Genomic DNA, 14,547 nt, shown 5'->3' on the forward strand with positions numbered 1-14,547 from the left:
ATAATATCTGAATAACACTGTCTATTGTTTGAATATTGTTTGTATGCACACCCCATTCTAGCAATAGTCAAAACCTCTGTGTGAGAAGAGTAATAGAGCAGATCAATGCTTGTACCTTCCCATTTCATAGAAAACGTGAGAGGCTATCACATTCACAGAGAAAATAACTTTAATGCATTAGTCATAATTCCTTGTTTATCAATATCTTTAATTACAAGTGAATGAAATGACATTCCTTGCTTTTGGCTTTGAACTGTAAACTAGTAGAAGGCCTTCATCTGTTTAGTTCTACAACAGACCACAAAGGACATCCTCTGACAATCCTTCACAGTGCTGCATTCGGAGGATAAGCAGTGCGATTATGTGTGACTAGCCTGCTGGCACAGAACACGACAGCATGTCAGCATTGCTTTGGCACTTGCAGGTAACCATGGACATACATATAAACACACACACACACAGTCACACATACTGTACATACACAGAAATCAATAAACAACAGGGAGAGAAGAACTCTTCATAAGCCAACAACAATGATTAAAAAAGTTTGACTAGCCTTGAAAGACAACAAAGACTGTTGCTTTGCTAAGGCAAGGACATAGTAAAAAGATACAGATACTGAAAAGAGAGGAATAGGAACCCACAGTGTCTTTAATGACACATCGAGTAGTGCATCCGATGGAGAAAAGACTGATCTTAGACATGCAGAGATACTCACAACCAGGGCATGAAATTGGCACCCGCCAACTAGCCAAATGCGGGTAACTTTTGTGATTGGCGGGTGAAACTTTCAACCTACCTGCCACATTGGCGGGTAGCAAATAAAACAACGAAACACTGAAAAACACTGTTAAAACGAGACTCGCAACAATGTTTACAGAGATACACTGTAACACCATGTAAGATCGGGTGATTGTCTTGACTGATATGTCTGTCTACACTGATGCCATTCAAAATAGCAGAGAAACGCAAGTGGCACAAAGAAAATAGGCCGTCCGACAGTTCTCAAAACGTTGCGTTGCATAGCGCTGCCTGCTCGTGTTGATGGGCTACACTCATGACACTCCAATTGAAGAGTGTCAATGGATTTTTATCGCTAATGCAAAGATTAGCTGCAAATATTATGCAGGAACACACGCACACTTTATAATAATCATACGCCGAACGCTTTAGGCTAGTCTTCTAGTTTCTACATGGGTTTAGTGATTAATGATCGGGCAAGTGCAGAAGACGCCTACACGAGATTTGAGATTTATCACCCGAAGTTTTGCACGTTACTCCAGTGATGAGCTGTGCTCAGGCTATGTATATTCTGCACAAGTGCAAAAAACATTCAATTTTCTGAGTTTTGTTCATTTTTATTTTGGACACAAAATATGGCTGGTAAGAGAACACAGTGGCTGGTGGATTTCAAAATCCACCCGCCACAATGGCTGGTGGCCAAAAAAGTTAACTTCATGCCCTGCTCACAACGGTATCCCAGAACATTTTGGAGCCCCTGAGCACCACACCAAAGGGACAGTCTTCATTCCTCCATACAACATCAGATGCTCATCAGCATAAACTACACAGAACAATAGCAATGGGCAGCAACCACTTGATGCTTTGATGAAACTATCAGCGCATAAAAGTCCAGAATGCAATCAATTGGCATTTTGCACCAAAAATGTGAAAGTCTCTGGTCAAAAACGTTCCATGGCATAATTGACTTAACACATAACTGATAATGTAGATTTAGTTGTGTTCTTCTTTATAAAAGGCACTGTCTGGGTGCTAATTAACCGGCAACCACTTCTTCATGTTGAAATAGGCAGGATTGTTCCCAGATGTTTTGAATACACATTTTTTTTTCTCAGATGTTTTTCACTGAAGTGAGACAAGAGAATACACTGCAACTGAGCAGTACACTTCCAACAGTTCTTACAGACAGTGCATACGAGTGCAACCCTTTTGCATGTGGAGTTTGAGGGAATAAGGACAGAGGAATGACATAGAGAGAATCCTGATTTTGGACAGATGTTGCCAAGCTTCTGGTTGGCTCAGGAGGCTGGTGGCTGAGTCTGGCAGGCTGGGGACAGCATCTCTCTACCCGGGGCCCTCGATGTTGATGGTGGTCACGGTGGCCATGAAGCAGCGCTGAAAGAGGCGGTCAGGGTCCGGCGGTTGGTTGTCACAGTCCAATTTGCTGCGGAAAAAATGCTTGCGGAACCCCTGGGGACCCGCCGGGGCAGCGGCCTGGCTCGAACCCTCCTGCGTGCCTGGCTCAGAACCTACTGCAAGAGACAGAGACCAAAACAAACAATCTCTCACAAACTATACTGACAGAGATAGTACATTGAAACTGGGGAACAGATAAAGTGTTTGATTAATTGCAAACAGGGTAAAGATCGGTTTTGAATGAGGCACTAATAGCATCCAGCTGCATCAGGGCAGACAATGATTTCAAATCTTCAACCGTCACCATAAGGTGGCAACCTCAATCTTTGAAAGAGTCAAGGAGAGGTGTATTGCTATCTGCTAAAGTAATGCTATAGGGCTCCCTCTCATGCCCCAGCAAACCTATTCTTACTGAGCTGGCATCCTGCAGAGAAAACAGCCCAGTGTTACAAATGGGATTTTCAGTTTGAGGTCTTGGCAGCAGTGCAAATCCAATATCATTTTCAACAATAATCAACTCTATTTACAACTGACTGCTAGCTAATTGAACGGTACGTGCCTGATTTACAGCTTCTGACAAGGGAATGTTTTGTCTGATTACCTGGGCTGTTGTGTCTCATTATTGTGAGAGAGTACACTGCATTATAATTGCAAAGTGTCTTCTTTAATCTCATGCACAGATAGCTGTTTAGTCATCCCTCATTATGCATGTATGTATGCGTGTACGTGTGTGTGTGTGTGTGTGTGTGTGTGTGTGTGTGTGTGTGTGTGTGTTGGGGGTCATGTGTATGTGTATGAGGGTTTTTCTGAGGTAAAGTCTTTCTGTGAGAAATCTGCAGATTTTGCCACAACACAGCCACGACCCTGAATCACCCATTATTTTCCCCTCAGACAAAACAAGATCATGGTGAGAGATTAAGGGTGCACATTTTGTTTCTCTAAGTTACAGTTATTTGCTTTGTGTGGGTGTGAAGTCAGTGCATTCTCTCCTGATGTTAATAGTATAAGCCGTAGTATTGTTCTGCATCAGGCTAGCTTAATGTTAACAACATTTAAAAAAAATTGCTGCAGCATTGTCAGACCGGTATGAATGGAGGTCTGTAGGATTTCACTAGTGATGGAGGATCTCTCAGTTTTGAGGGTTCGCCGACCTGCTGATCTGCTAGATGGCTTTAATGTCTACTCTGCCCAGAGAACAACAGCTTTATTAAGTTAAGACAGTGAAGAATGATAGGGAGAAAGTGGGAGTGAGATGGGGTCGGAAATAACTGTGGGTCGGATTCGAACCTGGGTCCCCATGGGCACTTCGATCCTAATTGTAGAGATGCTGCAGCACCCATGTGTCCATCTGTTCCCACTGTGCAACAGTGGCAGTGGCAGCTCTCTGTGGATGTCTCCAATTGAGCCAATCAGCTGGAGCTGTAGTGCTATGTGACAGTATGCTTAAACACTTGACACGCTATGTGTGTTTTTCCGGTTCTTTCTATGTATTTTCATCACTCATACTCATTTCGAAGCATACAGCTATAAGTTCACAGACAGACTTCCAAGAGCTAAGTAAATATTAATCTAACCCCTTGAGGAGGTTATTTAGAGAGTGGACTAATTTGCAAAAATAGTATACTACTTTACTACATGCAGTTATATGATATGTAGTCAGTCACACGAACAAAACAAAAAACATTAACTGTGTGTCAGAGTCTGAAAATGATATACCCTTGTATGGCACCTCTGCATCACAACTGATTTGGAGTGAATTGTCTTATCAAGCTTCTCACCAACCATTGTTAATGAACACTTGGCTATGGAAGTCATATAATCATCAATGATTGTGGTGCTTTTGTCTGAAATTTCCCCTTTGTTTTCAACAACAAAAAAACATTTATGAAATGGTGTTTTGGAAATGATGTCTGCTATCGGGGAAGCTAGACTCTCAGAGGGGCATCCAGCTTCTGAGTCTATATCTCACAGCACAGCAGCTTCAAAGGCATATAGTGAGACATGATCATCTGTGCCTTCAAGATAAGTGTAGCCAGTGCTGACACCCGGAAAAGCTACTCACTGATGCATGTTCTAGAATACTGAAAGCTATACCAAAATAGAAGAGAGAATATTTGAATTTCCAGATCAGCTAAAATTGATTTAAAGTAACATGATGATACTGTGGTCTGTAATATAATAAAATACAATGGTTTTGATATTCAGAAGACACTGATGCATTTTATTCTTTTATCTTCCACTGTCTTCAGTCAGTTAATCCAGAACTACCCTCAGTGACACTCTAACAGACTATTATGAGATAGCCCAGAGTCAAGTTGATATCCCCCTTCACCATTAGACATTAATTCCCAGATAACACATTGTCAGAAAGTAGTCATTTGGTCACCACAACATACCTTCTGGCCATGTGTTTGCAGCGTCAAAACAACATTGTACAGAGTTGACGTCATTTGGTAGGCCAACCGCAAGTAACGTTTGTTACTAATATGTAATATTGCAGTAATAATGTTTACGCAATGTCATACCAGGCTATCAGCAAACTTTTATTTGGTGCCATGATTAAAATGGGCTCACTCCTTGCAAAAGTTAAAGAGGAACTGTACAGGTTTGGTGATTTCTTCAGTTTTTTCTCGTTTTACGCTTGCAGGTTTTTTTGCAGACCTTCCCCTACAGCGGGGATCACATTAGCCAGCGGCAAGCGGCAGCGGCAAGCGACAGCGGCAAGCGTAACGCAACGCTCAGACCATAATAATACATCCAAAACATTCTATCTCGTTGCTAAGTTCAATCTTTGCTGCTACGTTGTTAGACGAATCTGATTGGTCAAAATACCTAAACATTCTAAAACTGATTGTGATGTGCGGAGCGTTGCGCTTCAAAGTTGAACCAAGTTCAACTCCCAGTTTACTCAACGCTAGCGTTACGCAAGCGTTGTCACCGTTCCGCTGCCGAACCATAGAGAACAATAGGAAACCTGCCGCTTGCCGCTGGCTAGTGTGATCCCCGCCTTAGCGTGTATATTTTACAACACTGCTCAATCGGTCAGTCTGCATTCTCATGAGCATGATTGCGAGGCTGCGAACATTTCTGTTTGTCAGTGCCACCGACCCAGTGGCACAAACTTGCAAGCGTGGTTTTTCCGTTCACAGGCGCTAGGGGGAAGCGAGACAGCCATCATTCAACCCGAAATAAGTCAAATAACCATTGCAATGAAAGCTAATCAAGGCAAATTAAGCTAAAATAAAACATGCATAGTTCACCTTTAAGGCTACATGAGTTCACACAAATGACAATGCACAACTTCACATCAGTATAAAAAACAAGTACAATTTATTCATTCGTAATGTACAAATTCACTTGTGCTGTGCTTCACTTGGCATCTGTGGATCACCCGGTTCCAGTCAGCACCGATCCTCCACCATTCCAAATTGCAAGTTTCTAACAGAAATAGAAGGAAAAACATAAACCGTTCTAGATTTTAAGAAACTGAACTTAACAAGCAGGCTACTTAGAAGTGTAACTTTAGTATTTTAGAATACATATATAAAACAACCAACCAGGCTGAAGATGATGTTGATATGACATTAGTTTTGCATGGCGTGTAAGATCATTAAAGGGACACTTCACCGATTAGCATTAAGCTTTGCATCTTTAGAAAAACAGTCATGTTTTTGAATGGTCTTGCATCATTCCCTCAGTTTGCCTTGAGATGGGAGAAATACGGATTTCAATAAAACCCATGAATAGGACTTCCTGCTTTCAATGATGTAAAATGATGATTTTTGCATCATTGAAAGCAGGAAGTCCAACATTGAAATCCGTATTTCTCCCATCTCAAGGCAAACTGAGGGAATGATGCACGACCATTCAAAAACATGACTGGTTTTCTAAAGATACAAAGCTTAATGCTAATCAAGTGTCCCTTTAAAGGGATGGTTCAGAGTGATTTCACCCGAGGGTCCTTTATACCATGACCTTGAGCCAAACATACCTCCCCCAGAAGCTTTTTCCCTCGGTCAAACATTGGTCTAGTTAGCGCTATCTCCCAAATGTCTTAGTACATGCACTACTGGAAACAGTTAATGAAAGTTGATGACTTGAAATTAACTTAACCTATTACAGAGTAAAACTTGCAAAACAAATGTAGCCCAAGTTAGCTTGCGAACTTCAGCCACCTTCATCTCCATTCATCTTCAGCCTAAAATTCTGAATTCATGTGAATATAATAAGTACTAAGAACTAAGGCAATTATGAGACTACAGAGTAACCTAACTGTAATGATGATGAACTTCCATAACGTTAAATATTAATTTGACAACACAACATGGGGGTAGGCCTAACTTTAACCTAGTTGACAAACAAACAAACAAACATGAAGGCATAGCATTTACAGGCTACCTTATTTACAAAGTACATAGACTACAAATACTACAATTTAACAATTCAACATTAGATAAATAAATGCTTACCATTGGGGTGCATCGGTGAACTTGGCAGAGAGAGCAGAGATTTTTGTTCAACAACAAACGTTTTAAACTGCTGCTGAGTAAGCGTTCCTAGAATTCTGTGCGTGTGTGTCTGCGTGAATGAATAATGTGCTGTCGGCTATTTTAGTTGTATTTGCGTTAACCATGTGTGTATTTGGCTTATTATGGGATGCGTGTGAAGATATCTTGTGTTGCATACAGTACAATGATTACCTAGTATTGATTATGCATCCAATCACAGATGTGCATCGATTCCCTGATAAGCCTATGCCATCTTAAAGTAAGCCTTAAGATGGACATTCTGAGGATCATGGAGTACCCAACTAAGGATGTAGAAGAACATGTTAAAAATGAACATTAATGTGAGCCAAATATGGTAAATATTGTTGGCAGCTGTGGTGTACTGGTTAGGGCTTCGGGCTTGTGCCCGAAGGGTTGCCGGTTCGATCCCCGACCAGTCCACCACGGCTGAAGTGCCCTTGAGTAAGGCACCTAACCCCTCACTGCTCCCTGAGTGCCGCTGGTTGGGCAGGCAGCTCACTGCTCTGGGTTAGTGTGTGATTCACCTCACTGTGTGTGTTCACTAATTCGGTTAAATTGGGCTAAATGCAGAGAAACGAATTTCCCTCACAGGATCAAAAAAGTATGTATTCTATTCTAAAGAATAATATTATAAAAACAGTAAACGATTTGCAGTTGGATGATTTTGGCTCAGAAGGCATTGTCCGCAAACTGTTGGATGCCTTAGACCACGCCAACTTAGACAAGGCCTTTCTCTCAAAAACACTCATCAGTCTCACACATGACGGTGCATCACTGATGCTCGGACGCATCAGTGATGCACCGTCCACTTCCCAAACATCATGGAATGGCACTGCTCTGCACATCGGCTTGAGCTTGCAGCTGGTGATGTGATGAAAGAAATGGGGACTATAAATAATTAAAAAATTCTCATTGATAAACTTTATGCACTGTACAGCACATCAAACAAAAACCGAGTGGAGCTCAAAGAGTGCGCTGACAGTTTGAACAGTCAATTGTGAAAAATTGGTCGGGTGTTAGACAACAGATGGGTGGCATGGTATCTAGTCTCAGAACAGTCGAAGCTGTGTGGAGAAATTATCCTGCCCTCCATAGACATTTTACACACGCACGGAGGATTCTGCTTGCAAGAGTGCAACTCGGGAAACCTACAGTGGCTTGGCAAAGTGCCTCTCATCCCGTGCCTTTGTTTACAATTTAGGACTAATGTATGATGCACTGCAAGAGCTGTCAGAGCTCTCTCTCTCGAGATCCAAAAACGAGAATGCAATATCATAATGGCGCACAAAGCCATTTCCCAACAGATCAGGGTGTTCAAGGCTATGTCTGAGAGGCCCGGCCAATACAGCCTATTGAGTCAGCGCTGAGTGGAGGAAAACTGCTGTTTGTAACTGGAGTTCCACTGAATGCCGGACGGCTCACTGACAAAACCTTGGACCAGAGGACATCTTTTGGGAGCCTGGCAAGAAATCTGGAGAGACGCATGTTATCACAGGGGAAAGACCAACCAGAATACAACAAGTTAATAGAGGATATGAAAGTGCTTTATCCACAATTCAATCCACAATTTGGCCACAGGATGGTGACACGCTGTTTAAGGAGAGAGAAGTTGAGACGCTCTGCCAGCAGTCTTGCATTGATAGCCCATGGAATGTCGTCAGGGCATTCAGGGAAAACCGTGACAATACGGGGACATTCATCCCATATAAACTGGATGACCTCTTGGCTGCGGTGGACACTGTCCCTATCTGTGCGTTCACACCGCGGGAGACTTGATCTTCCAAAGATTCCGGAAGTCATTCATTTTCAATGGAAACCGACTTCTCTCAGCTGCCAGCAGCGACCAATCCATCCGCGTCGCGTTTTGGGCGTCTTGAGCGACTAGAGAAAGTTGAAAGTGGCTCAACTTTATGGTAATGAGCTATGACGCGGTTCAGCGACCAAACGACCAGCAACGAACATAGAATGCTACGTCAGAACGGCCAAAGCATCCAAGCTTCCAACGGCGTCCTTGACAGGGCGTCCAGAGCGATTTTGGAAGCTCAAGTCGCTCTTGGTCTGAACGCACAGTATCTCAAGAGCTGAGTGTGAGAAAGGCTTTTCACAGATGAACTATAATCTGTACAGCAAACAGGGCGTCTCTTCCTCCACCATACCATCTCCTCCATACTCTTCCTTTGCCTTGTCGGCTTACCAGGTTCAATCCCTTGCCTTGCGTGAGGTCATTGAGTTCAAAAGGACATAGAGCTGCACTGGACGCGAGAAAGAAGCAGAGGAATGGAGGCCAGGAGACTTAATGCTGTATGGGCTGTTGGGCTGTTGGGCTGCAATGGGCTGCAAAGTCGCTTTTGACGCTGGTAAAATGCAGCTGGTAAAAAATTCTGTCGCTCATGGCGTGAGTGATCCGAACGTTCGATTTCGTTTATGACATCCACAAAAGTGAAGCACGCCTTCATTCCGATTGGTTGTCAGCGTTTTGCAGCCAAAACGACTCATAGCTAATTAGCATAAAGTTAAACTGTTTTTAGGTTGTGTTCATTATTTCATTGTTTTATTATTTTTAATTACGTCTGTTCCACGGTCGTATCACGCTTTACAACATGAGAAAAATTAGGCCATTCCTGACTCAATGCACCATCCAACTCCTGATACAGAACATGGTCATCTCGCAACTAGTGCTGTGCGATACTACGGTATATATCGTTGTACGACAGAAAAATGTCTATCGTACGATACAGTCCTCTACCGTTTATATCGGAATTTTAACGTGTGTGGCTGTGACTGCTCAGACAATTCAACTGCAGGTGCGTTGCCGCTTCTCGCAGCCGGCAACATAAACTTAATTTACTGACTCGGGATGGGTGGCCAGGCAAATGAACGCAGGCAGCTAATAGTAAACAAATTAAACTTTTTTGACGTTGGCATAAAGACTAGTGTTGCACGGTACACCGATACAACAAAAGTATTGCAATACCCTGAAATTAAAAATGTCACAACACCTAATGTTAGCCTACTTTACAATATGTTTAAGAATGACTGTTCGTCTGAAGAAGCGGTGCGCGCAAGGTCTCCCCTAAAAGCTAGGCTGTGCTTCTCCCCCCCCCCCCCCCCTCACACACACTGGTATGCCCAGCAGTGCTATTAACAGCGAGACATTGCTGCTAGTTTAAGTGATGCTATTGTAACACACAAGTATAGGCTAATATCAAGTTGATTTGCTCACTTGCATCTCTCAAATGTGTGTTGCTAACCACACCTATCTAGGCTATGGCATTTAGATCATTTAGGCTTACTACTGGGTTTCACGTCATTATTTTCTCTCGCGTATTTCTTAAAGTGACAGGCACTTAATTACACCTACTGTACACAACCACAACTGTTAAAAAAAAAAAAAAGAAATTATAAGAACAATTTGCATTCATGTGTGGATGTAAATATATCATTTTAAGTAGAAATTCTATATCGATATATATATCGTTATCGTGGTATAGAATTGCCTATATCGGGATATAACTTTTTGTCCATATCGCACAGCACTACTCGCAACTTGATGCTAATGTACCGCCTTTTCTTCAAGTGAAAACCTTTCAAATGATCCAGAACACAGTGGCGCATCTGGTATCCAAACAACTCAAAAGGGCATGTAGAAAAAACAAAAAGTCCTCCGCGCTCCTGAATTCACTCTGGTGCGTCAACGGGAGAGGACAAACTGTAGTAAAGAAAAAAGGTTCACCGGAGCAACTCAGATGTGAAGATTTTAAATATTTATTTAAGGTGCCAACATTGTAGGACTAACGTTTCGATGTTTTGCCACGTCTTAAAATCTTCACATCTGAGTTGCTCCGGTGAACCTTTTTTCTTAACTCAAAAGGGCATGTTTCCCCGCTGTTCATCAAGCTCCTCCAGGTCACCTGATGCTGCCCGCATAGTGTCCAAATCACAAATGCTTGCTTGAGCTTGTCTCCGGGTTCTGCACCCACTCACTTGAATGCCTTAATACATATGTAACCGAGTCTCGACTGTTGAGCTCCTCCTATGAACGATGCTGGCTCTACCGCCTGCACTCATGGCAATACAAACTTTTTGTTGTTACCCTACACGTCCCTCTCTATCCTCAAAAACCTCCTGATCACTCAGCTCTTCGGAGACCTTCTCTTGGTGAACAAAATAATGTGTGAACAGAGTGTGCTTTGTAAAATGAAAAAAAAAAACAAAAGTAAACAGTGTGATAATGTTGTTTATTCATCTCAGGGCCTTCCTTTGAGCTAACAGTGAAAGTGCAAAACATTCAAAGGGTCCAAAATCACTGCATAGTTGCTCAAGCCAAGCGAACAATTCAACACCTTTAGATGAAAATGTCATCTTTTGTCTTTGGGCTTTAGCAGTAACGAGTTGTTGTGACAGAGGAAGAACTGTAAAATGTATGCTGTAAAATACTGATGGCATTCAGCTCCTCCTCTCCCACGGGTGGGTTTTCATGCTCATCTAGAGGAACAAATCTGGCTTTGGCTATGTGATGGAGTCCAGCCCCACGCTGGCTTAGACCGAAGACACTGTTAGCAGCTGTGGATCAGCACAAGGTTTTCCATACAAGGGAGACTTATTTGCCCCTTATTGCCTCATCTTAGTGCTTGCTTAAGAGGAATCAAGGTCCATGTTCGAGCTATAGGCTCTGTAATGAATGTGGTCTATTCTTATGTGATGCTACAGTATATAAATGAAATTGAATTGAATTGCTGGCTGTTTCCAGGGACATTATGCTCCCTTCAGTCTCCTCCATAGCTTTCAACCAACATTATCTTGAAATGTGTTCCATTAACATGTTAAGTACAAAAAAGTGACACCTAAAGAAAGGAAAGGGCTGGCAGAGGCCAACTGGATCTTTAACAAAATGCGTAGTTTCACTATGTACAATTTGTACACTATGTCACTCTGAATTCCAGTCATGGGGCTAATTTAGCCTGCCAAGGTAATAAAGGATGCTGCCGTCCTCTATTGATCTTGCCGTGCACCGCTGGGATAAAGAGGCTCATTAAGCCCTGCAGGGTTTGTGTGAGGTGAGTGCCTGATGCAGGCATGTACCTGGGGCATGCAGAGGCAAGCCGTTGTCCAGTCCCCGAGGCTTAGTGGCGATGAAGAGATAACAGAGCACACACACGGTGATGACGAAGGCCAGGAGAACCACCGCTGCTATTGACAAGCCCACCAGTGCCCCAACACTGAGAAGCAGAAGGGAAGAGAGAGGGAGAGAGAGAGAGAGAGAAAGGAGGGAGAGAGAGAGAGATTTAAGCACCATGGATATTTCACTTCTATATCAACTTAAATGAGAGGAAAATTGCTGACATTATCTCCTGTCTTTCTTTGACAGCAACTGTTTAGAGAAAGACAAGATGCTAGGGGGTGTGATAATAACGATGCACAAAATTCATTATTCTGTACACACCTCGGTGTTATACTGAAGTCACAGTTAGGTTCATTTTTGGTACAGTAAGCCTCCAATAAGTACTGCTAGCATAAAACTCAATACTGACAATATTGCTGATGCTCAACACATATAAGCAGAAATAGTACTTTGAAAAGGAGTCAAATGTCTTTGCCTTTAATCAACCCAAAATGACATATGGTCTGACACTATGTTTGTGTTGGTCTTGAATTGTGTTGGACTTGAATTAGTCATCCCGCAATAAAAGCCTAATAGAGATTACTGTTTAAGACTGCATTCGGTACACGTCTGTATTGAACCTATAACTTCTATCTAAACGATGCGGTTCAAATATGTGTACTTTACACCCCTACAGGATGCCTTACCAAAAGCAACATCAAATCCGCCAGTGAACATCTCAAAGCCACTTGACATTTAGTTGAGCAGTATTACCCGAGAAGCTGTGCTTCTTGCAAAACAACAAGATCTCAAGTCATTCCTTTTTCACAACAGCTCAAACAGGGCTATTCCTGGAAGACGTCTGTCATTTCTCTGTCCGAACAGATAGAATAGAATAGCAGTTTTAGGATTACAACAAAAAAGTATGCCGCTTAACCAGGCAAGGTGTTTCAACTGCCCTCCTGTTGTCATTACCATGCTTGCCTAATAAGTGTGCAAGTTATAGCACACATAATATTTGCAAAATGGAAAAGTACCTTTGCATTTCTTCATATCCATGAAACACAAACAGCAAGATGATATTAAGATGCTAATTAAGGTTCCATTAAACATGTACTACCAATGCACTTTGCCTAAAATGATGCACTCCCAGACTGTGCAGTGTGTTACATTTATATCCCAATAGACTATTGATCTTGCATTGCCCTGCAGGTATTGGATGAATACTGTCCATCCATGCAGACCAGGTGACTAACTGTCCAATTATACCTCGCAGCTGTTTACAACTGTGGATGTGGATGTTAGCCCACTGGGGACACAGAGTGGAAATAGGTTTACAATAGGTCACATAAGTCTTCTCATGAACCCCACTAACCTCTGCAAAGCGTTTATTGCTCTGTACCAGGCTTGAAGCTTCGCACCAGTGGAGAAATATGTCAAGCATGCTTTCACATCACACAATACCATAGAGTCAGAGGACACACACACACACACACACACACACACACACACACACACACACACACACACACACACATATTGACTCTTGTGTTATCAATAAGGAATGATGACTCAAATGTCTTTGATTTGAGCCTGGAGTAAAAAGCCAATGAATGAGATGTACTTCGCTTATTCTAGTCATAGTGGAAAATCAAAGAATCCAGAGCAGCCACTTCACACCAAAAATACATTCCAACATTGATTCCTCACCTATTACTGTAAACGCATTATAATGATATAAGACATTCCAAAAATCAAACTGGTCACTGAGCATTTTAGAAGTACTTTTTGCCCTTAGATTGCATTATTCCAGTCAGCAACTTACCTGCAGAACATTTGACTGGCAGGACTTGAAACATTGACCTGTTGAAAGGTCGGGTGGTAAATTCACCTTTGCCATTTGAAACAATGTTGCATTTGTGCTATCCAGCTAGTTTGGTTAATAAAGGGATGGCCAGTGCAGCTGGAGTGGGGTTAGACCATATTATATCTAAACTCTCACAGCCAGTACAGCTGGCACACAACCATTTAGTGCAGAAAAGAAAAAGCTTGACTACTGTCTCCCATTTTGGTTAATATGTTCTCCAAAACGGTTAAAATGCCCAATAAATCACTCTCAGGTAGCACAACATGTTTACCTGCAAAACAACGGCACAAACAGACATTCTTTGCACGTCCTTACCTTAACCACCACATATATCCATACTCGTACGGGAAAAAACTGTTGGGATCATCACAGCAGTACTTGTAGTCACTGAAGCCACAGCAGAACACGGCTCTCGGATCGTTGTCCGGCTTAGGGCACGTGGATGCGTTCACAAACTCCTTTTCCGTATTGTAATAACCCGTGCAATCGGCGCTCATACTTGTTTGGATAAAGGCGTCAAATTGAGACAATTATCTTTTTTTTTTTTCAGATCAAATCAAGTTGCGGTGCGCAAAGGTTTTTCATAATGCACTTTAGCGTCCAACCCTGATTGCCAGAGCAGTTCTTGTAACAAAGGCAACGGTTGATGCACAAATGCACAACTCAGTCAGTTCCTTCTCGGTAACTGACGGTGCACCTCTGTATCCATCGCTCTTACTAGTCTCTCCTCTCTCTCTCCCTCTCTCTCTCTCTCTCTCTCTCTCTCTCTCTCTCTCTCTCTCTCTCTCTCTCTCTCTCTCTCTCCCCCTGTTGCGCTCGCTGCTTACTTTACATCACACAACACCCGCTGATGTGCCCATTCAGGAGAAACGCTGACTTGCTGATTTAAATAA

The 14,547-nt window shown here is 42.4% G+C and overlaps 1 protein-coding gene across 1 annotated transcript; it reads right to left on the reverse strand.

Moving 5' to 3' along the window:
- Positions 1 to 1,471: 1,471 nt before the first annotated feature.
- LOC134102610 (protein shisa-like-2A) lies at positions 1,472 to 14,325 on the reverse strand. The gene is made up of 3 exons (XM_062556767.1): positions 13,970 to 14,325; positions 11,769 to 11,905; positions 1,472 to 2,273 (listed from the first exon to the last, which is right to left on the reverse strand). The coding sequence occupies exons 1-3, from the start codon at positions 14,149 to 14,151 to the stop codon at positions 2,086 to 2,088; spliced, it is 507 nt and encodes a 168-aa protein (XP_062412751.1). The 5' UTR covers positions 14,152 to 14,325; the 3' UTR covers positions 1,472 to 2,085.
- Between the last annotated feature and the right edge of the window lie 222 nt (positions 14,326 to 14,547).

Source organism: Sardina pilchardus, chromosome 15 (assembly GCF_963854185.1).
Source record: "Sardina pilchardus chromosome 15, fSarPil1.1, whole genome shotgun sequence".
NCBI classification, from domain to species: Eukaryota; Metazoa; Chordata; class Actinopteri; order Clupeiformes; family Clupeidae; genus Sardina; species Sardina pilchardus.